Source organism: Rhipicephalus microplus, chromosome 7 (assembly GCF_043290135.1).
Source record: "Rhipicephalus microplus isolate Deutch F79 chromosome 7, USDA_Rmic, whole genome shotgun sequence".
Taxonomy (NCBI): Eukaryota; Metazoa; Arthropoda; class Arachnida; order Ixodida; family Ixodidae; genus Rhipicephalus; species Rhipicephalus microplus.
Genome location: NC_134706.1, coordinates 98,980,309 through 99,002,197, shown reverse-complemented (window position 1 = coordinate 99,002,197; position 21,889 = coordinate 98,980,309). Strand labels below are relative to the sequence as shown.

At 42.1% G+C, this 21,889-nt stretch overlaps 1 protein-coding gene across 2 annotated transcripts in view; it reads right to left on the bottom strand.

The window, feature by feature from the left end:
• Positions 1 to 21,889, bottom strand: part of LOC142767570 (uncharacterized) — a 455,408-nt gene that overhangs the window by 432,967 nt on the left and 552 nt on the right. For both annotated transcript variants that reach the window (XM_075869529.1, XM_075869530.1), the window contains exon 2: positions 2,741 to 2,838. In XM_075869529.1, the coding sequence (XP_075725644.1) occupies positions 2,741 to 2,822 (82 nt within the window). In that variant the 5' untranslated portion in view covers positions 2,823 to 2,838. The remainder of the gene's footprint in view (positions 1 to 2,740; positions 2,839 to 21,889) is intronic.

Below are 21,889 nucleotides of genomic sequence, written 5' to 3'. Positions count from 1 at the left end.
CACTGGTAAAGGCAGCTTTTCTATTTTGAAAAGCAGACATGTTACACTTCTCAGTTTGGAACATATAAATGCCATGTGACGTTGTCAAGGCATACCGCTACGAAAAATAACGCCTAGGTATCTGAATGGCTGGACGTTTTCCACTGCAAAACAACTGCATGAACTGCGGTGTTCGGTGTGAAGAAAAATTGTATAATAATTTTTTGTGTTTTAGATGGCTTCGAAAGCAGATCACTTTTTTTTTCGATTACAATTAGGCAGTTTTCTTCAAACCGAAGCATTGCATAATGAAATTCACTCCCAATAGCATAAATCGCTCCTTCATAACGTAAGTGACGGGTTAACAGCATCGTATCATCTGCTTACTGGAACGGATTGACTTACAAATTTCAGGGCGGAAGTCAATAATAAATAAGCTAAATAGCAATATTGACAACACCGACACTTGTGGCACATCAGACGTAATATATTTTCTAGTACTAAATACTTTCCTACATCCCTTAGAGAACTGTGACCTGTCTTGTAAGTAATTATAGAGCACATCACAAAAACGCCCCCTGAAGTCCAAACGAAAAAGCTTTGCTAACAAAATGGAATAGTTCACAGTTTTAAATGCCTTAGCAAAGTTTAAAAACTGTACAGAACAAATGAGGTTCTTGTCTAGAGTCAAATATATCGAATCGCAAAACTATTCTAATAGTGTTATAGTACTACGATTAGCAATGAAACCGAATTGCCGGGGTAATAGTATAAACAATTTCTGTAAGAAGGGCGTCTTACAATGAAGTAAATTTTTCTAGTATCTGCGAGAGTCTAGGCAAAGTAGAAAATTGTCTGTGATATTCTATATCTTCTTTTTTTTTGTGTTTTAAACAACGACCTAAGTATTGCCGGTTTTTTATTTCTCGGAAATTGATGCACTAGTTGAAAACCATTAAACATGAAAAGAAGTATTTCTGCCAATGTTTCAATGTTCCTTCGAAGCGTGGCCACAGCTATCCAATCAATTCCTTGTTGTTTATTTGGACTAAAACTGAAAATATTCTCCTAATAATTTCTTTCAAGAGCTTGGGCAAATAATCAGATGCAGGAACAGATTATTCAAGCGTTCACGTGCGTTTCTGCGCATGAGCCTTCTTAGAGAGATGCGTGAAGAATTGATTAAACTTATCAACAACTATCTCTGGCTTCTCGGAAAACTGTTGGACTAAATCAGTGGGCGTAATCTTGTTGCCCCACTGATTATCTATCAAAGCCCAAGTCTTTGACAGATATTTGTAAGCCTGGGTAAAATTTTGCAAAAAATACCGCTTTTTCGCTGAACTTAAAAGAGCGACGACTTTATTTAGGCAAAGGCAATAATATCATATTATTAGTAATTTTATTGATAATATGTGTGGTTCGACGTGCCAAAATCACTATATGATTATTAGAGCCACCGTAATGGAGGGCTCCGGAAATTTCAACCACCTGAATTTCAACCACCTGGAACTTGCACCCAAATCTGAGCACATGGGCCTACAACAATTCCGCCTCCATCGATCCCGCAGATGCGGGTCAGCAGCCGAGTACCTTAGCCAGTAGACCACCGTGGCGAGGCATTATAATAATTTTAGTATTAGTAGTATTATGTTATTATAAATATAATACAGTAATTATTCAATAGCAGTAATAAAAACCAAACAGCGATGATTATATATAATATATTAGTAGTGTCAAAAACATCTCTTTGATAGTCACGACTTCCAGTGATAATGAAAAAAATTCTTTAAAAACTTCAAGGTCCCTTCATTTTTTAGTAGCGCAAGTACTTCGCCGTCGTGAAAGAAATTGTTGTCATAATAAATGTTCATGAATCGACCTCAGAAGATTTGGTTATCTGGTGTTCATACTACACAATTCGTATTTAGACTGAAAGCATTAAATTTTATCTTATGAATGGCCTCGTCAAAGAAAATTTTTCTGATGTGTGACTACTTTTCACTGCTTTTAGTGACTTTCGCCGAAGCTCGCAACCTTCTTTTTGCTAATTTATTGACTTTGTTAGCAAAATTTAGGCTTTCTCGCATAAAAAAACCAGCTTGGTAGATATTCAACTGTGCACTTATTATCAACCTCCAACCTTCGGTAACTCAGTCTGCGTCGCAAAATTTACTTACAATAATGGCATTTTGAAAAATAGGATTGATAGTAGGTCATTGTTTGCTTACATGGTCATTTTTACAGTGATAACTTACGCACTTCAATGTCTTCTGGTTTCGGCGATATCCTCTTTTTTGGTCGTTCGCGTTATCACGTCAAAAGCTCTGTGTTCGACATGTGCTTCGTAACAGATGTGCTTTAGTTTTCGAGTTCTTTACATTGCAGAGATGCTTTCCGCAAGCGCCCTTTCTTCCTTGCTCTGCACCATGGCCTAGACCAACGTCCGTACAGCTCTGGTCTGTCATTAATTCATACAGCCAAGCTTCTCAATGTATAGGTTTTTGTGCGTGAAAGTAAGTGCACTTTCTTTGAACATAGGTGTTCGTTCTTCATGCTTTTTAAGTGATAGCTACGAAAAGTCTTATCCAGAGTAAGCGGTACTAGACACTTGTTGGGCGGTGAAACATATAAATTGCGGTAATTATGCAATAGTATGCAATAAAGCAGTGACAGACTTCGTCTAGGCTCATGAGCCTCAACCGAAAGCAAAGAGATGATGTTTTGCGTAATAATTCGTGAAATATGAGTGAATACGTACGATAGAGATTTCCATAAACAGTATGGTAACCAGAAGACAGTGAGCATATTAGCGCCATATGAAAGAGAATGTCGCAGCCCATTGTTGTAGCGATATATCTGCGTCATAAAAAACAATTTACAGGCATGTTAAGATGCACATATTGAACGCAATGGCGTACAGTTCCGTATCTCATTGAACCGTGGCAGTATTAGGAAAACTCGTTGCAAAAGGTCTTATGCCCAATCTTAGATGCGCAAGTGCAGGGCTTAGTTTATTCTCGTAAAACAACCAGAGAAATTAGGTACACGGGAAAGTGCAGAAAAGGCAGTGAAGCGGCAAGTGATGCGAATTCGTTCCTAATGACGTGCACTAAAAGGCAAGGTTATAATTGTAGGTGCATGTCAGTTGCCACAGTTAGGGATTTGTGTTGCCAGACTGCTGCCAAATTTGGTGCAGAAATTTATTTTTGTAATTGTGACTTCCCCGTGAAGGCTCTGTGTCATTGGTGGAGCGTACAGATGGAGCGTGCATGACGTTGGCCGTTTTAATTACCGGAATGAGCGGCACATTGCAGCAGTCGTGGACTGCCGTCTTCCTGTGTGCGAAGCTGTGCAATAAGGAGGTTTGTCTTGATCGTGTCTCAGAATTATGCAATAAAGAACGCATTGTCCGCTGTGCACCTTGTGAGTGCGTGTGCGACGTTAATGAGTCGCGAGTGCGTGGGCTATGTTAGCTATTTTAATTATTCGAACAAACGACGTGTTTTAAATGTTTGCGGGCGTTCTCTTGCTGCATGCGTAGCTGTGTAAATAAGAGGTTGGTCTCAATTGCGTCTCAGAATTACGTAATCAACGCACAAATACGCGTATAAGTAAACAAGGGTAACCGAATATCAAGCTAAGATAAAATAAACATTCAGTAATCAAAATTTTAGCCGCTTGTACCTAATGTCTATGGGGCCCTGCAGGTGACAGTGGCTTGACAGGTGGGGTACTATTTACAGATACGTGCGAGTCGCGCTTCGTTTGCTCAAGCAGTGGCGACAAAGCAGCCTTCCGGGCGTAACTAGCTCTAGCATATTTGAAATACACCAATTATGCAGCCTCTGCACGTTTATTCTTCTTATGTACCCTAGCCCGAGCAATGTGTCTTGCACTGACACAGCTAATAGAAGCGTAGCGCCCTTGTTTTCACAGCACGATCAGCTGTGCAGAGAGCTAGACTCCCTACTTCTGAGACAAGATTAGACACGATCAGCGAACAAAAGTGCACCACCTGAAGTGATTCCGCTCAGTGTCCCCCAAAAAACGACATTCTACGCAGTCGACTTAGTACATAAAGCTTGGGAAATGGTCCGTGCTTCGGCGACACGAGTTAAATGTGTTGAAACGCGGCGCACAAACTCAGTTCCCCTTGAGCGTGTACACATACGCACCGTAGCGCGTCACTTTCTTGATTTTAAGACACGATCGAGTAGACCTCTAAATTTCGCAGCTGCTTACACTGCAAGAGTACGTGCTGCGACTTTTGTAACGCGCCATGCATTCAGTTGATTAGAACAGCCAACGTCGCACACGTTCATAAAAAATGCGCCGCGAACAACACAGAGTCCTCACGGTGAAGGCACAACTACAAGGACCAATTTATTCGCCAAATTTGTTCACGCCAGGGTTTCGCATCAAGTTATGCGACGCCAAGCAGAACTTTGACCACAATGACACGGCTTAACACAGCGGGCTTGTTTTGTGATGTGACTGTGACAGGATCATTGGTAAGCTCCTGTGCCTCTTTCAAGCAAAAAAGTTGGTATTACCTTAAATTTGGAATTTTATTGCAAAAGCTATGATAAAAGGTCAGAAATAACACATTGCACGCAGGAATAAAAAATTACGACTTGTAACAAAGTTCCCAGGAGGTGGTCACTGCTGGTGACCACCATGCCAGAACGGTCTATGCTCCGCACATATGTAACAAGTGGTCGTTTTCATTGTGGCAGCATACTTTGCGCTTTCCACAGAGGTAGTCACTTCTTGTGAAATTCCGAAAAACACCTTTTTTTTTTCCGAAAGCACAGTGGCACGCTGCATGTCTGACACATCCAAATTGTTCGAAATGGGTGTGCCTTCGGGCTACATTGTGCGCACTTTCGTGGTGAACGCTTTGTTGGCTGATGAGTCGAAGCAGTTTTACGATTGGGAATGTCCACAAAGGGTTTCAATTTCTCTAGTTCAGCCCCTGAGCCAACAGACGTCTTACGTTTATCTGTAGCACCTATAAGAGTTTCAGCAGTCATCTGTCGGACTAAATTTCTTCTAAAGCCTTTCAAGGTCAGTTTTTCTGAGCCAGCATGTTCCCTATGAGAGCTTCGGCAGTCATCTGTCGGACTAAATTTCTTCTAAAGCCTTTCAGGGTCAGTTTTTCTGAGCCAGCATGTTCCCAAAAAATAATGTATGAGTTGACAACACTGTAGTCAAGAAACAAAAAAAAATATCCGGTGCCACCACTTGCGTGATTTTCGATCCACCTCATACTGCCCTTTTATCTCATCAAACTTATCAACGAAATTCATGTTCTTGCTGTATTCTTGATGTGCTGCAGGTCAGTTCACCTTGGTGAGCGCTCCGTCTTTCTGTTTTCTGTTTACTTGGACGTCGTCGACTGAGTCGTTGAAGTTGGACAAGAGGTGAACTGTTCTCTTGTCTCACTACTTCAAACAGCAGAGTTCGTCTTTGCTCTCTGAATAGTCAGTCTCTCCCCTATTCATTGTCTTGTGGTGTTTTAGATTAGGCAAGTGCTTCCTGCTTGCATTTACTGTGCCAAAAGCATATATGCAGGCTTCTGCAAGATCTCTGAGAAGGTAATAACTGGTAAAATAGACGTCGAAGAATGTGCGGTGGTGCTTCCCCCCCAAACCATCAAGCAGCGTCTTTACAACACGTGCACCCAAGTCTTTTTAAACACCGTTGTTAGACTTGCAGTAAAGATTTGAAAATTGAGATTGTGGCTTGTACTAGCACAGAGCATCAAAACTTTGTAGCCTCACTTCACCGGCTTTTTTGGCCCATACTGCTTCAGAGAACTTCAACCTTTCAAATATATTATACATCTTTTGATCGCCAAATATTCCGTCAGCAGGTAGTACTAAGCAAATATTTTGAAAATTTTCGACGAAAACGGACGTACCTTGTGCAGCTTGTCAAAAGTTTAATCGTCTCTCTATAATTTCAAACAGTTGTCATTTAGGTGAAGACAGGGCAGCAACCATCCGAATCTATTCACAGTCATGACTGTTGAATTGAATGGGTAATTCAAATCAGGTGAGCTGCTCCAGTAGTCGAGATAGCTGAGACTCATTTTCGATCTCTCGACAAATTAGGGCCAAGGAACGCACGCATTTCTTTGTCTGCTGTGCTAACGTAGAGCTTGTTTTCTTGCAGTACGTAAAGATTCGCCTCGAACACAAGCTTGTCAATCTCCTCAGACGTCCACAAAAGACTAAAACCGCGAATGAGGTAATATTATTGATGGCGAGTATATCAGTTGGAAGTCGGCAGTCACTTGAAAACATCAATAGTGGAGACATCCGATACGTCGTGCTCCACATGGGAACCTTTAGCACTGGAGTTCAAGGGTAGTTTCTTCCTCTGTTTCGGTATCCGTTGAGTCACTGACACAATTACTTACTTGTGTAGTCACGGATTCTTCTTCGGGAGAGTTATTGTGGTTGTCCACTTCCTGGTCTCATTCATTGTCACTTGAGCTGCCACATTCAGCAAAGTTGTCATTGTCGGACGTAATATTTTCATGTTGAAATGAAAAAGAAAACGTTTTCAGCAACAAAAGTTATTCCATTCGGAATTTTCTTCGCCCAGTCAGAAAGCTCCCCTCCCGTAGCCTTTTCATCCACGATAATCAGCGTAGGTAACCACTGTGAACTAGTTGGCTGTTCAAAACTAAACTGATCTGCAGCAAAAGTTTACTAGCACAGCCAGTACAATATTAACCTCCGCTGCGTGTTACACTAAAAAAAAGTTCACGTGTCAGCTAACATATCTTTGCGCCCGTATAATCTGTCAGGGTACAGCACAGGAAACGGCATGCTTGTTGAAAAACGTTTTCTTGGCGGGAAAAAAAGCGTCCTCGATAACTAGCGTCATCTAGCGCATTTTCAAAAAAGACTAAAAGGGAAAAAGCAAACACTTCTTTGCTCGCTGAACGCCTAGATGCCCCTACAAAAAAATGTTGAAACGGTGGCCCCGTGTTAACTCTTTTTGGCACAAGGGTCACCTACGGTGAGCACTGTGTTGGAAAGCGGTTTTAGGGTGGCATTATCTACCACAGTTGTGAGTGCTTGAAAAAGAACAATGAAGCAAGCACAAAGCGTTTACCCACAAAAACGAATAAATTATCAAATATATATTTCATGTTGGATACTTTTTGAGAAATGTACAGGAGACCCACGCCAGCAATGCCTAACAGAACCCATGTACCTTTAACATGTACTGAATCACAGTACAATTATTGGTGATGTTTATTAGCAGCAAACAAAAACACACAATTATCATTTACTCTTGTGAGTCATTAGTAATGCGTCAATATATTAAAAGTAGAAACCAACACACAGTAATACCAGTCAAACTTTAACGGATGCTATTAGAACTAGTTTTACAGTGAATGTGAAGAAACAAAAGTGGACAAAAAAAGTCACAGCTTTGCCGCAAAGGCGAAGCAATGAACGACATAACAAAAAGTTGGAAGGTCATGCGCAGAATGGCAAGCAGACCTAAGCGTGCCCCGCATTTATCACGAAGAAATAACGCACGGAATGTACTCACAAGGACAGATGTACGCAAATAAGCGTCTAGGTTGCTATACGTCGCTGTGTCTGAAAAGCGCACCCTTTTTGCAAATGTAGGCGGCGCAACGTTTGCAGTGACCTTTGTGAGCCCCGTGACTAACACAGAATGGTTACAGTGTAAGCCCAATACCAGCCAAGACGTATGATCATCTCCCAGGCAGATCAGAGCGTGCGAGAGATCGTTCACTCCCTTCCTTTCCATGGGCCAAAGCGCACGTGAAACATAAAAGCCGACACGCGCTTATTAGGCTATCTTGCTAATAATGCTGAAAACACAACCTCAAGCCCCCGGGATGCCAGCTAACAGCGGTAACAGGTAGATATAAATAGTTTCCCGTTTCGGGTAATGAGATAAATCTCATACGTGACGTTCACTGAGCTCTTCGAGCAGCAGCACGCGACCACCTAGGTTAAATTAACCTGAAAGGGGCTTCCAGCTTGATTCCTAGGGCACCCCTGACGTATCTTGTACCATGAGCAGAGCATCTTCGCAAGAAGTGATGTCGCTGCAGAGCTTTCAGCAAGTGTCGAAATCGTTTGAACATCGATGCAGGTACATCTCGGTGGCTCAGTGGCTTGCACCTCGCATTCACGACGTGGACATCCCACGTTTGATTGCGCGTGCCGGAGTCTTTTTTCTAGATTTTGTTTTTCTTTCTGGCATTTTCATATACATTGATTAGTATACATATACGATGCATGACGCCGACGCCGTCGGCGAAATCCAGCCGTGAGTGTCCATGTAATAACTATCGCAATAATGCCTTGGTAATGACAAGATCCGAGTATGCGACTTCACAGTAACGGGTTCGATGCTCTAATGCTTACCTACAGTGCCTGTCATCCCTTCACATCTTCATAGGCTCTACATATACACTTTAACGTGGAAGCTAAGTGAGAGCGACTTGTTGCCATTATAGCAAGCGAGAAAAAATCTTGCCTGTTTGGCGTCACGTAATAAGTGATCTCATCACGAGATTTCAGCTGACCAATTATCCCTCGCATACTACCTCAAGGCATTATGTCTGCTAGAGCGCGACTCTCGCTATGAACGAAGGAAATGGTAATATTGAGCTCATTTATCTTTTTAAACACACTATTGCGACGTAGTTCTTCACACAGCTGTATCAGGCCTGGAAGACGTGGCCAAACCAGTAATATCCGAAACACAGAACAGACCCGAAAGATATCCTATGAAGATGAACAACATAGTATGACGGTGGTTACGTACGGGTGATGCAGAAGCGTCTTATGCCCACAATAATAATGAGAACTAACAGACAATAACGCAGGGAAAGCATAGAGGATGATATTAAATGTCCTTGTGATGAGTGTAACACACTTGTTACAATGGCAACAGGTGGCGCTGACTGACGCTCTCAAAATAAATGCACTTATGTACTCTGTAAAGTGGCCGGGGCGGGAAGGGGGATGAATGGCATCGTTTCTCAGTGGCAGAGCATCGAGGGCGTTATTGCAAGGTCGCAAACTCGGATCCACCCTGTAGAAATTTATCTTTTTTCCAATTTTATTGCGTAGCTTATCATTGCGTACTGCAAGTTTTTTTTCGCGTGTCTATCTATCTATCTATCTATCTATCTATATATCTATCTATCTAACCGACTACGTCTAGGTGCGCTCACGATAACCCCCTTAACCTTGGGCAAACCAAAATAATGCAGGAGGGTAAGATGATTTGAGGAATACGAGTGCCTGATCACGGCATGAATAATGTCACAATGTCATCGCGTGCGTCGTCAATCGCTTTTCGCCCGACACTGGCACGTACCGGTGGCCATTGCCATTCGAATGCGGGTATGTGCCACAGGTGATCGAGAGTTGATATCTGACCAGAAACGGCGAGAACACAATTAGGTAGTTTCAACATGCCAGATTTAAAAAAAAAACTAAAATCAGCGGCGTTGGTCCGACGAATGTAACGAACATTTGTCAAGGCACAAGCCTTAATCAAGTCACTGAATTGTGCTTCACCATGAGGTATTATACCACAAAGGCACACCGTGTCTCGCAACTGCTTTTCAAAGAGGCCGTGATGCTCGTGAAGCTTTAGCTGGTGACGCAGTTGGGGATACAATATTCAAACAATATGTACTTATTCATCCCTTACAGCCTTCACCTCATGTTAAAGACAATTGAAGTGATGCACCAACCACTGAAGTTCATTTACTCAGCACTGTCCAGGGCCGCCATCCTAGACGGCAAAAGCACCACATATCAGCTTACCGCTTCTAGTTTTGATAATACCCACGTAGCTGTGGCATAGTTACGAATCAGTAAACGTGCGACAGTTTAATATATGTCTGCGTGTTCAACATTTGTACCTAACTGTAACGTCTTTTCATAGCGTGTCACTCAATAAAATATTACATTAAAGTCGCCTTCCCGCCTCATGTTCGCATAACATCAATTACGAAGATACGTGGGTTCTACCCAATTTTTTCTGCACATTTACATAGCAGTTACTTTCATTAACCTACCCTATACTTTGCCTGGCAGTACCGTCTGTAAGTTATTCATATTACATCTAGCGAAAATAAACGAAGCCTCCAAATTACGCTTTCTTTCTGTGACATATTAGTAATACAGAATCTCATACACCCATACTTTCGGATTGTTATTTTGCTTATATTTATTTGAAATGCACAACATGACGTAAAATAAACTAAAGAAATGCAGATAGGTAGCAATACACAGTTAAAAATGAATGCAAAAATACCAAAAAAAAGCTGAAACTTATTTTCACAATGGCAAATTGGAATGTTGTACTTATAGGTTATAATACTAAAGAGTTTTCCCAAACCGAACATAAGCGTGTTGCATAACAAAAACTAAATAAATAAAAGCACCACTAAGAAAATCAATTGATATAAACAGTCACGTACACAAATGTATGTTTCAACATTCCCATCCTGAAATCCTGTGTTCGCAGCAATTCTTTCCCAGAATTTTTTATTGTATGACTAATCCTAATGAATTCTATGTTATATGTTAACTTATTTACAGTGGTTACTTGGTAATCTTCTAGATTCTATGCTTTGGATATATGTCTTGCTTGTTTCGAAAAGTTTCAACACCCGAATTACACTAATGTAAGAAATGTTTCTTGCTGGTTACTTCAGCAGCAAGAGTTGGACGAAAATATTTAGTGCAGATGCGACGATTGACACCATTAATATAGCTATTTCAGACAGAGACGTCAATCGTTAAGCGAACATAACAATATATCAATAATATCACCATTTCTGTATTAGGCGGCCCAACGCCTTCAATTTCAATAAACTTGGTGTTGCAGCTCTTCTTTCTAAACAGATCGGCGCAAAAATGTTTGGAACTTATTGAAAGAGCCGCCCCATCGATGGACATTGAAGACATCTATAATGCCATTTCTACTCGAGTAAAGCAACTATTTACGTTGTTGCAAAAAAAAATGAAGAGGAAGAAGGAAGCACGAAGGAGCGACAAATTGCGTTGCCCTTTTAAAGCAGTAACTTCCTTTTTTTTTGAGAATCATTGAACATGGTGTTTTTGCGGCAGCAGAAACAGAAGAATGCTCATCCCACACCAATGCGGATTCTGGAGCGCAAGCATGCGCACCCCAATTCAAGCCGCAATCGCGGGTTGTGTGCAACCTCAAAGCGGCACATCAAGATATTGGCGGCCAAGTGCTACTTTGTGCTACTGTTATATTCTTGAACTTGTCTTCCCCTTGCCCATTGTCGAAGGCTCAGAAAACCCCGCAACACTGCAAATCGGCGAATGGTATATGACACGCTCTATACAGCCCATACTGACTTTGCGTTCGCCATCTGTTGGTGCAAATGCTTCGTTCAAGTGCGTTCTTTACCCACAGTTTGAGGCCCAGCTGCCAGGTAGGCGATAAATTGTGATTTTCTATCCATGCATTTGGCGAAGATCGCCAACTTTAAAAATGAACAGTCTAAAACCACCGCTATTGCTGGGCTGCAGTGGCAGCCCAGCAATTGCGTCAGACAACCTCAATATCGACAGATCACCTCAATATTGTGTACTACCAATAAAACAAAATTGTATATACATTACCCGCCTATACGAGCCACTTATCAAAACGATGGTATTTCCTTGCACTCGGATAACGTTATAAGTGGCACGGCCGCTGGATGAAAAAGTGCGTGGATACGCCCCGCCACGTCGAGCAGCTTTCAATGGGAGAGTGCGTGTCAGCCCTAGTTGCAATTTCGGCCGCTGCAGCGTGACGGGGCGGCGACAAGAGGGACAGAGAAACAGGTGGCGGTGGCTCCCTCGGGGCAGCGACCACAGCAAATTGGTCGTTGTCACAACAATAAACCCACGGCGTTGTTCTAATCAGTGTTTTTGTAAAGCCTTATTAGTTGCGGCGATAGCATATTCCGTATTTGGTTGAGTACGTTGGCGTAGTATAGTAAAAAGCCCATTAAATTTCCGTGTGTGTGCTGCACCTGACTTTTATTTTTTTCAGCACGAGCTTCTAGCTTTGTGGCTGAAATAATTTCACAATGCATGTAGCAGCATTATATGGCACTGAATGTTTGACAAAATGGTTGTTCTATTTATTAGCATCTAAAGCATCATTTGTTATATTAACATATTTTGATTGCCTTGACATTTTTTCAGCACCTTTGCGTTTTCTCACCTGGAATGCTTGACAAGTAGTTTTTTTTTCACATGCGACGACACACGTTTATAATATTCATAGGCTGAGAGCGTAAGAAAAGAAACAATTTGCAATGTTTCTATGTGATGCGGTACAGTACAAGGTGTCAAAAAGTTATCCAGCCTTAAATGCGAGATACGTGTGAATTTACAAACGTGGTAACTCGCGCTTCGGAACATTGTTGACGCGGCTGCAGGAGTCTACAGTCATCACAAGCGGCTTGCGAAATGTATTCATAGTTCTTAGTAGCCAGGACAATAAATATATACATATATATATATATATAATATGTATATATATATATATATATATATATATATATATATATTACAATAACAAACAACTTAAAAGATAAATAAAGAGAGTTATGGCAAAGTGTTAACCCCATTTTTTTCTACCGTGCCTCTTTCCATGATGACCCCTCTGAATTTCACCCAGTGAGTGGTTCTCAACGTCTGAGTCGGCTGCCGTGTATAAGCGCGGAAGAACGTGCTGTTTACGAAAACGAACATCAGTACCACATGACATGGCATTACGGGCGAACGCACGACATTGGCATGCGACAGCGTTCGAAAACAACCAGAACTAATGACGAAAATTCCATGGGCGGAAAGGCCAGCATCCAAAAAGAAAACTAGAGATAAGCTGCGGGAATTAAAAAAAAAAGAACTTGATGTGCGAGAAAACCGGAAAATGGTCTCGTGTTTGCAGTGAGGGGCCGTGCAAGTAGACAGTTATACTTTACAGTTAAAGTGATAGCGGAGGTTAAGGCCATGGCGTTAACGTGCAGCAAATATTCATTGTCGACAGCGTCCTTTAGTTTAGCGGGATAGCGTTTACGAGCCCCAGCTGGGATGGTGGCGCCAACTATAGAATGGTATTACGTTAAAGACACTGAAACGGAAAAGAAATCCAGAATAATTGCCTATGCCACCACGCGTAGCATAGTTACGAGTTTGTTTTACTACTAATAAAAGAAAATAATTATGAACCGCGCACCAAACGCGAAAACCATTATGTTGACGTATTTTTTTACATCGATCTTGCACTTAGGCCTAGACGCGTTCGAAACGAGAAGCTATCTCAAAAATTACGCCAACTTATCCGTAATACTCGGTCATCAAAGCTAACTGAAGGCAGGTGAAGCCACTTTAAACATTTGTTTGCTGCGAACAAGGTGGATATTTCAACAACTACGTCAAAATCACATCGAAGCGGGCGTCCGATAGCACCGCATTGTTTACGTACACTACGTACACTTACGCTACCACGGTAAGCCAAATCTGAAAAATACCGCACGCACGGTAAGCGGTACAAGTAGCATACGTATCTGCGCATGCGCACTTCCTATCCGGTATCACGGTACGCCCGGTATCCCGGTAAGCCCGGTATGCTATAAGTGTCTAGTGTAAACGTAAAATTATGCTCGTCCGGTGCGAGATAGAGGCCCCCTTTTTGTGCGCGAATGCACGCGCGCGCCATGATGTGTGTGTGTATGGAAGGGGGTGCGTGTGTGTGTATGTGTGCGTGTGCGTGTGCGTTCATGCGTGCGTGCGTTTGTGTGGGTGTGTGTGTGTTTGCTGGTGTCTGCTATTCCTAAGCGCGCGCTTCCTATATACACAATAGACAGAGAACCTGACGAAAGACACGGATGGCACAGACCGAACATCGGCAGTAATTGAAGGAGCACGTTCATGGCCGCTTCCGCGGTTTCACAGTGTAACTATATATGCCATCCGCAAACTTGTATGCGCTGTCTCGGATATTTTCCCTAGAAATATTGCCCAGGCGGTACCATGCCGCGGAACCGTAGCGGTGCACGAGCAACGCAAGGAAGGATCCAGGTTTCCGCTACCACAAAGTACCGTCAGACGTAGGACGACGATTACAGTGGCTACAGAACATCTCTCAACAAGGTTCCTGTGGCAAAAGAAGTAAGTGGGAGCCTAGCGACTCATCACAGGTGGGTTCTCTTCATTTTAAACACGATGATTACCGCAAGGCAACAAAGTACAAGGTCCTGCTGCCAACCGCAGTTCCTACAGTTTTTCTGAATTACCCCACATACATGAGGAAATAGCGTAGTCAAAAGTCTAGGAAAAATCCCCTAGAAGATCTGTTACCAAGAATGGGAGTTGAAGCAAGTGAATTTGTGGCTTGTGATAGTGCAAGTTGCTTCTCAGAAAATAAGTCTGATAGCTTTATTTCCATTTTTACTGTTCTTTGGAGTGGAACACCATGTGAGACGAGCAGTCAGAACACTGTCTTATTAGATGATGCATGCCAAACAGATCTAGACATTGATGACAAGATGGAAAGCTTAAAAAACTGTCAATAGGCTCAGCATCAAGATTGGTCGCCTCAAAACTGCGCTACAAATACTGCAAGGTAGATATGACAAAACGCGCGAGTGCTTGAGAGCATACAATGAAAGCAAAGAAATGCAGCGGTTTCGAAGTGCCTTAGCCGCTGCCTAACAAGGAAAAGCGGCTTTGTTCTTTGAAAATGAAGTAGGCAATTTTTATGCAAAAAAAAAAACCCGACATATAATGAGACTATCCTTAGGGAGAGCGTTCTCTCGAAGGCTTGCTCTAACAGAAGCTACGATCTCGTTCGTTCTAGGGCTCTATTCAAGCTTCCCAGTCGCACAACGTTGCAAAAGTACGCGGGTAAATTGGCAGGTGAAATTGGCATGACCCCGCACATTAAAGAACACCTGCGCATAGTACTGGAAGGCTTGTAATAGAGCAAGAACGAATGTGGTCTCTTATTATTGACGAAATTTTAATACAACAAAAGGTCATCTACAATCTCAAAGTCGACAAAATTATTGGCCTTGTCAACATAGGTCCTGGCTCAGAGCAAGATGCCAAGGCAGCACCTCGGGTTGAAAACCATCTCTTTTTTTTTATCCTGAGACGACTTTCAACTGCCTTCGTAATACCTGTTGGCTATCTCTTTACTCGGTGTTTGAAGGGCGAGCAACTCATCAAAATGACTGCAGAGGTGATGAAAGAGACCGAAGAAGTTGGTTTTTTTTTGTTTTGAGAGTAGTGACTGACAATCATCAAACGAAGGTCTCACTCTTTAGGAGCCTTTCTGACGACGGCACGCTTACCCAAGTGGTGCCTCACCCAGTGCGAGTAGTTGATCCACTCTTCCTTTCTTTTGCTCAGAACCACCTGATCAAAAATCTCCGCAACCATTTTCTGGAAAGAGAGCTGTTTACCGGAGACCAGCTTATAAATGGTGGTGTTTACATGAAGGAGCTGTTCGAAATACAGTCACAGCTGCTTGTGAAGCCAGTAAGATTTCCAACCCGTGCTCATTTCGAGCCAAATAACTTGGAAAAACAGAAAGTACTAAGAGCGAAGAAAATCTTCTCAGAAGTTGCTATAGCCAAGTCGAAATTTCTCCAAGATAACCCAGAGTGCCATTGTGATGCCGGAGAATATCAGAACTGCCTCGTCACAATTTTTTATGGAAATGCTAGCTAATTGGTACGCTGTGCACGACATTGCATGTTTGAAGCCACACGTTAAGCAAGAGGAGTCATTCTACGGGACAACCGAAGAACGATTTTTGTGGTTGGAAGTTGATTTCATCACCTATATTGAATATTTGCAGCTTTCGGGAGTTAGATTGAAGCAGATCACAAAGTAGACTTACGAGGTGACGTTGGTGACAACTAGGTTTACAGTGGCAGTAACGAAATACCTTCTTGATTATTATGGGTAAGTTTTTCCTAAATCAAGATGAAATTCTATAGTGCGTCACTCGTAATTTGATTCACTCTTGTGCCTCGTTGATTGTTCTCCGGTTCCGGTATGTTCTGAATCAGGGATTCAACAGCGATTTTGTGGAGTTGTTCTTCAGCTGTCTCAGATAATTCAACAGTGGCAATGACAGAGTTGATGTTCGGGCTGCCGTCTTTTCCGTGAAGAAACTTCTAAAGGTGTGAAATGTTATATATATGATGTAATCACCTTTTTACTCGCGCTTCTTTGCGTAGGTTGGAATCCTGCACGCGGTAAAGACACGCAACGCACCTTCCAGCTCCTAATCTAGCGTTGTTGTCAGCCTGCCAGCCCAAAACAGTGATGTTCCTGTTTTACCACTTGTAATCCGATCTGCTGCCAGGGAGCTTTCAAGTGAGCTCGAGTGCGTTAAGAGTTGGCCACTGGCGCAAGATGAACTCGAAATTGCTCCAATCACCTTCTTAGCCAGCTACCTTGTACGTGCTTGTGATGAAAAGGTATGCACGATCATTTTCAAGGCCTTGCGGATTTAAAGGACTGGTTTGTTGAATTACGCAAGCTTCATTCAGCCTCCGCTTCTTGCTTTTTTAAGCAATACAGAAAAAAAACTGGTTCCAGCCAAAAATTCACCAAGGTTTTAGGCATCGTGCATATGATGGTGAAATAGTAGTGCCGTGCCTTCCTCATTCAGATTACCTCCTTTCTTGGTATTTTCAGCTAATATGCCTGCAACGCAAGGTGCTGCTACGAGTATCCAATCCTACTGATGGAGTCTGTGGGCTGATAAAGAAAGTTGACAGGGAACATCTGAAGTATCTGGCACCAGCACTTATCGGAATTTCTAAACTTACGTGCGACTACATGAACAAAGTGATCAAATTGTTCGAAGTGAGAAGGTCAGCACTACTGCCGCAATTTAACTGATGTCCTGCTTTGATTTGCCAAGCGGAGGACCTAGAGCATTCAAATAAACTTTGCGAGGTACTTTTGACAAAGTTGCTCTGACCATTGCTGCGCAATTGGAAGTGAAAGTGAAACGCCAACCCGATGGTTGAGCGGCTTTTAAAGCTTATGCAAAAGCCTCTGTCAAGGAAGGTTTTGAAGCTCCGAGGAAACGCCCAATGGTTTTATCATGCTAATGTATGAATGAGTAAGAAATCAAAAGAAGCTGAGATCAGCTCTGAATTGAGAATAATTAAAATTTTTTCACACAATTTCTTACGAATATATGTTCACTGTTCAACTCAAGGTAGAATTTGTTACATTATCATAAAAACGTCAAAATGGAAAGAGACGAAACCACTCAAAAGCGCTGGAATGCAAGCAGTTGTGTTCCTGTTTTTCTGCTTTTCATCCCTCTTTCCGTTTCCCGGTTTGCATATTATTACCTTCATACCAGGTCATTCGATCGCCAGCATTGAAGTGTCAGTCAGTGAAATTTCAAAGTAGCTCAAATCCACTTTTGTGAGATTGCACACATTTTAAGTGCTACTTCGTGGTTGTTGCATCTGGTGCTGCACCATATGTGTACTATAGAGGTGTTTGAAGGAAGTAAAAAAGTATCTTATTTTGCATTGAATGAACAGTGGCAACGGCTATTTCTGAGGTTACTTACTCCTATGAAAAAAATAAATATGGAGGGACATACAGTAACTACAATAAATTGTGATGCATTAGGAAACGTGCTGCTTTTACAGATGGTTATTTGTGATCTTGTGAAATCCCAGTAAAATTTGCTCACATTTTTTTCTTTCACAAAACTGGTCGGTCTGCAAAGTTGCAATTTGGTCAATACAATACCAAAAATTGTTATATTGTTTATCGTTTTCTCTCTACATATGATGTTCAACCCTTATGTATTGTCCCTCGGGACCCTTGAGGTACCAATAAATAAATAAATGAATAAATAAATATAATTTGCCAAGGGCTGCAAGTGTGTAAAAGCAAGAACGCTAATTACCTGTTGGGCACATGCTAAACGAATATAAAAGAAGATTTCGCTTGTCACACACACATGCACACCCTCATTTGTAACTACCGCAAGCGCGCCGCGCATGGGATTCCGTGGGCGCTCGCGAAAGCTCCCCCACCCCTTCCTCACAGTGGCACCGCAGAGGTGGTTCGGGAAATAGACCGGTCATGCTAGTTTAGGAGCACGCGGCAGGCCGTTCCCATGCGCTTTTTCATCCAGCGGCCGTGTAAGTGCACTGCACTGCCTATGCATACCTAATAAATGGGCACTGACAAAAAAACTTGGCCTCGCGTTTTTCTGCTGCATTGCATTGGTGTAGGGCTGTAAGTCATGACACGACACATTGTTTGCTGCAGAACGCGATAGATATTTGATTTCACGCCCCTAATTATCAATCAGTTTCAGTTTCGGTTTGTAAGAGTTTCAAAAACTTGGTCTAACAATCACCACCAAGCGTGTGCAATTCTTGACCACGTCAGCACACAGAACCGTGACGCATTTTCGCACGATCCGCATTAAGAATCACTTTTGAATAGGAAACGACACTGGAATGTCGTTAAACACAAAACTTTCTAAGCATGCACCAAGGCCACGCACTCGCAAACAGCCACCAAGAAATATAGACTTCGGTAACTAACGCAGCAAAAGAAAATTGGTGGCTATGACATCATGTTAACTTGTTTAATTGACCGCAGCGTGGTGACGGCAGGGAAGTAGGGGGTCACCTGCGGGGGTGTCTATAGCGCTATGGAGTCAGTCGCTCACGTAAAGTTCAAAACTACTATAAAATACATTACAACCTACATTCGCTGTTGATAACTTCCAGATGACATACAACTGTTCACGAGAATTGATCCCGCAGGCTATCTCGGCTCCAAAGTTTTGTGTCAGTACCCTTTTACCCTCAACATCTTGTTTAGGGGCACTGCACTTTGTTTTGCTGCTTGCAACACAGTCGCCTAAACAATCATTTCCCAAAATGCAGTCCTTCACGTGCAGGAAGCGCAACTTTCTTTTTGTTTTGTTAGGCATTCCAGAATTTCTTTGTTGAAATATAGCCCTTTCGCCTCACAAACAATGGGTATTAAAGTGAATTGTGTCATCTGTCAATCAGACCATCACATTATATACACCTTACTTCGTTCTGTGCAAAAACAATTAAAGTAACAAAAATCGCAACACTTCATAGGTGCTGGCTTTTGATCTCTGCAGATGACTTTTCGTTGCTTCCGCGCTCTTCTCAAGCATTGACGGAGCACTGACACTGCCGCGAACAAGGTAGCCCTGTCTTAACCAAATAATCCGACGGGAATGGGTGACAAAAACAACATACGTATCGTCATTTGGTTTTCAGATATTACCAGTATGTGTCCAGGTGCTATCGCACCTCAGTTCATACGTGCCAATACCAATATTTTGCTTGCCTGGAGCATGGATTCGCTTGAAAAGCAAGTAGTTGGACATCATCATCCTCAGTTTAACTATGCGCACAGTATACAAAGCAAAGGCCTCTCCCATTCTGTGTCAATCAACTAGTTGCTGTGGTTTCTTCAGCCAGACCCATCATTTATTATAATCATTTAGGAAGAGACGCCTGATGTCATCAACGTGTCATAGAGCATGATTCATCGACATGCTAGTCTGCATTGTAGATCGATGTAGGCACTTTGGTGTACATCATCGTGCGTAAATACTGCTAGGGACACTTATACGTGCGCCCACTGAAAGACAGAATATGTGCCGTCATATGAGACTTTTTTGTTAGAAGTATCCCAAGAGTCACTCCTTTGCAAGCTAAATTATCTTGTGCGCAAAATTTTCTTAGTAAAATGTCACGTCTACCTTTCCTTTTCCACCCTGTGATCCTTTATATTCTAGTTTAGCGGGTTTTTTTCTTGCTTTTTTGTTCTTTTTTACCCTATTGAAACGATCCGTATGCGATGTCCAATAATTCCGTATGTTTCCGTGGGAATCTTACGGAAATATATGGAATATATATAGGAAACACATGTATTCATACCGAAACATACGAAACTATTGTACATCGCATACGGATTGTTTCAATAGGGCAGTCACTGTGCGCCGAGAACACAAGGCAAATTGTTACAGAGCGGTATAATAGGTGGCGCTGTTTCCTCGGAAGACAATGGGATGACATAGGATAGACATTTTTTGAGTGCTGGGAAGCTAGCAGCAAGAAAGAATTTGATGAGCGCTTGAAAAAAATGAGAGAGGAGCGTTGATCTAGGAAATTTTTCAGCTGCTTGTACATAAAAAATTTTGATAATAAATGGAGGAAGCGAACTCGAAAATCTCCAAGCAAGTATTTAGACAACTGCAAAATACAAAGTAAAAAAACATCGGTTAAAAAGAAGGTGGAGAAAATTGAGAGGGACATTTGGAAGATTGAAATGTTTACAAAACAATCACTGGAGACCCGCCGAACTTACAAGAAGGAAATTGTAAAAGGTCTGCGATAATTTTTGGAGTAGTTCTCTGCTGTTTGTGCCCAGGACTGGCGTATTGCGGACCAAGACGAACCGAGACAAATATGAAGGCACAGACACGGTATGTAGTGCGTGTGGAGAGGAGCAGAAAACGGCTGAACATTTGACAATATTGTGTAAAGGGTCCTCCTTATAGTCCAAGATAATGGCGCGGAATTTTTCAAAGTTTAGCGACAGTGAAAGCAAAATATACTTTAAACGGGTGTAAATAACCAGGAGAATGCTGATTGGTGGCTACAATCAAGGCGCGATTAAAACTCAATCCTTCAAAAATAGTGGCGTTACTTAATTTTATGGCTAAGTGGCGGGACCCACAACCGATCTAAAAGGCATAGCCGGATGCATCCGTCCATCTATTCATCCATTATTTCATTCGGCTGTCCGCTGACCGTCGGCCTTTTTATGTTTTTCACAATGGCAGAAGGTTATATGAAGCCACCGGGGGATGCGAAAACAGAGAATGTTGTTGATGTAATAATTGCTTGTTAAGCAAATATGTTAATCATAGCTTGTTTATGAAAATTTATTAACCCACCCTGCTGCAAATGATGTCTTAAATATGTGGCTCAAAAAAATGAGGCGCCGACTGGAGCTGAGCATCGCACATGCCGCGCAGAAGCCACATGGTGACGAGATCTAAAGTTTATGGCAGCTGTGGGAAATAGAATAGGGATGTATTGAAGTCTGAGAGACTATTAGGGGTCCGATGGTACCATTATTTCTGCAACTTTCCCTCTTCGTGGGCGTCTTCGCCCAATGTAAAGGGCTTGCCACTATAGAAAAGTAGTTGCCCTGTGAAATGTGGTGCATTATCTTGGTCATAGAGCTTCAAAAATTATGACTTAGTCTCTTCGTATTTCATTCCAACGGACTTATTACCAATTTCGACTATGTGGTTTCACTATGACCTATTTCTGTGGGACGTTTATAAGCAATACTACCACACTCAAAGGCAGGCGTAACCAATTATGGGTTGCAGCGAGTAACAAAACATACTAATTATTATACAACTTAATTATCTTGTAATCTATCAGCTTTCTTTAGCGTCGTTAATATTGTTTTTTCGACGCTTCGTGTTTCCAAGTTTGTCAAGCATTCATTTTTGCGTGACGTGAAAAAGTGTTTCGCACTCGCAGAGATAGCATGGCTGACAGTGGATCATACACAGAATAACACGCCCTGTAAAGTACATTTCTAAGCCCTAATACAATACTAAATGATTATAAAATGTGACCTAAAGTGTTAAACTATGAACGATTCTTGTAGAATAGAGACATGGTCTTCACAATTTTCATGTACTGACAAACATTTTGTCTTATTCTTGCTCTTCTCGCGGATTAGTCGGCGTTGACAAGACAAAGAGAAACCGTTGCGTCATGCAC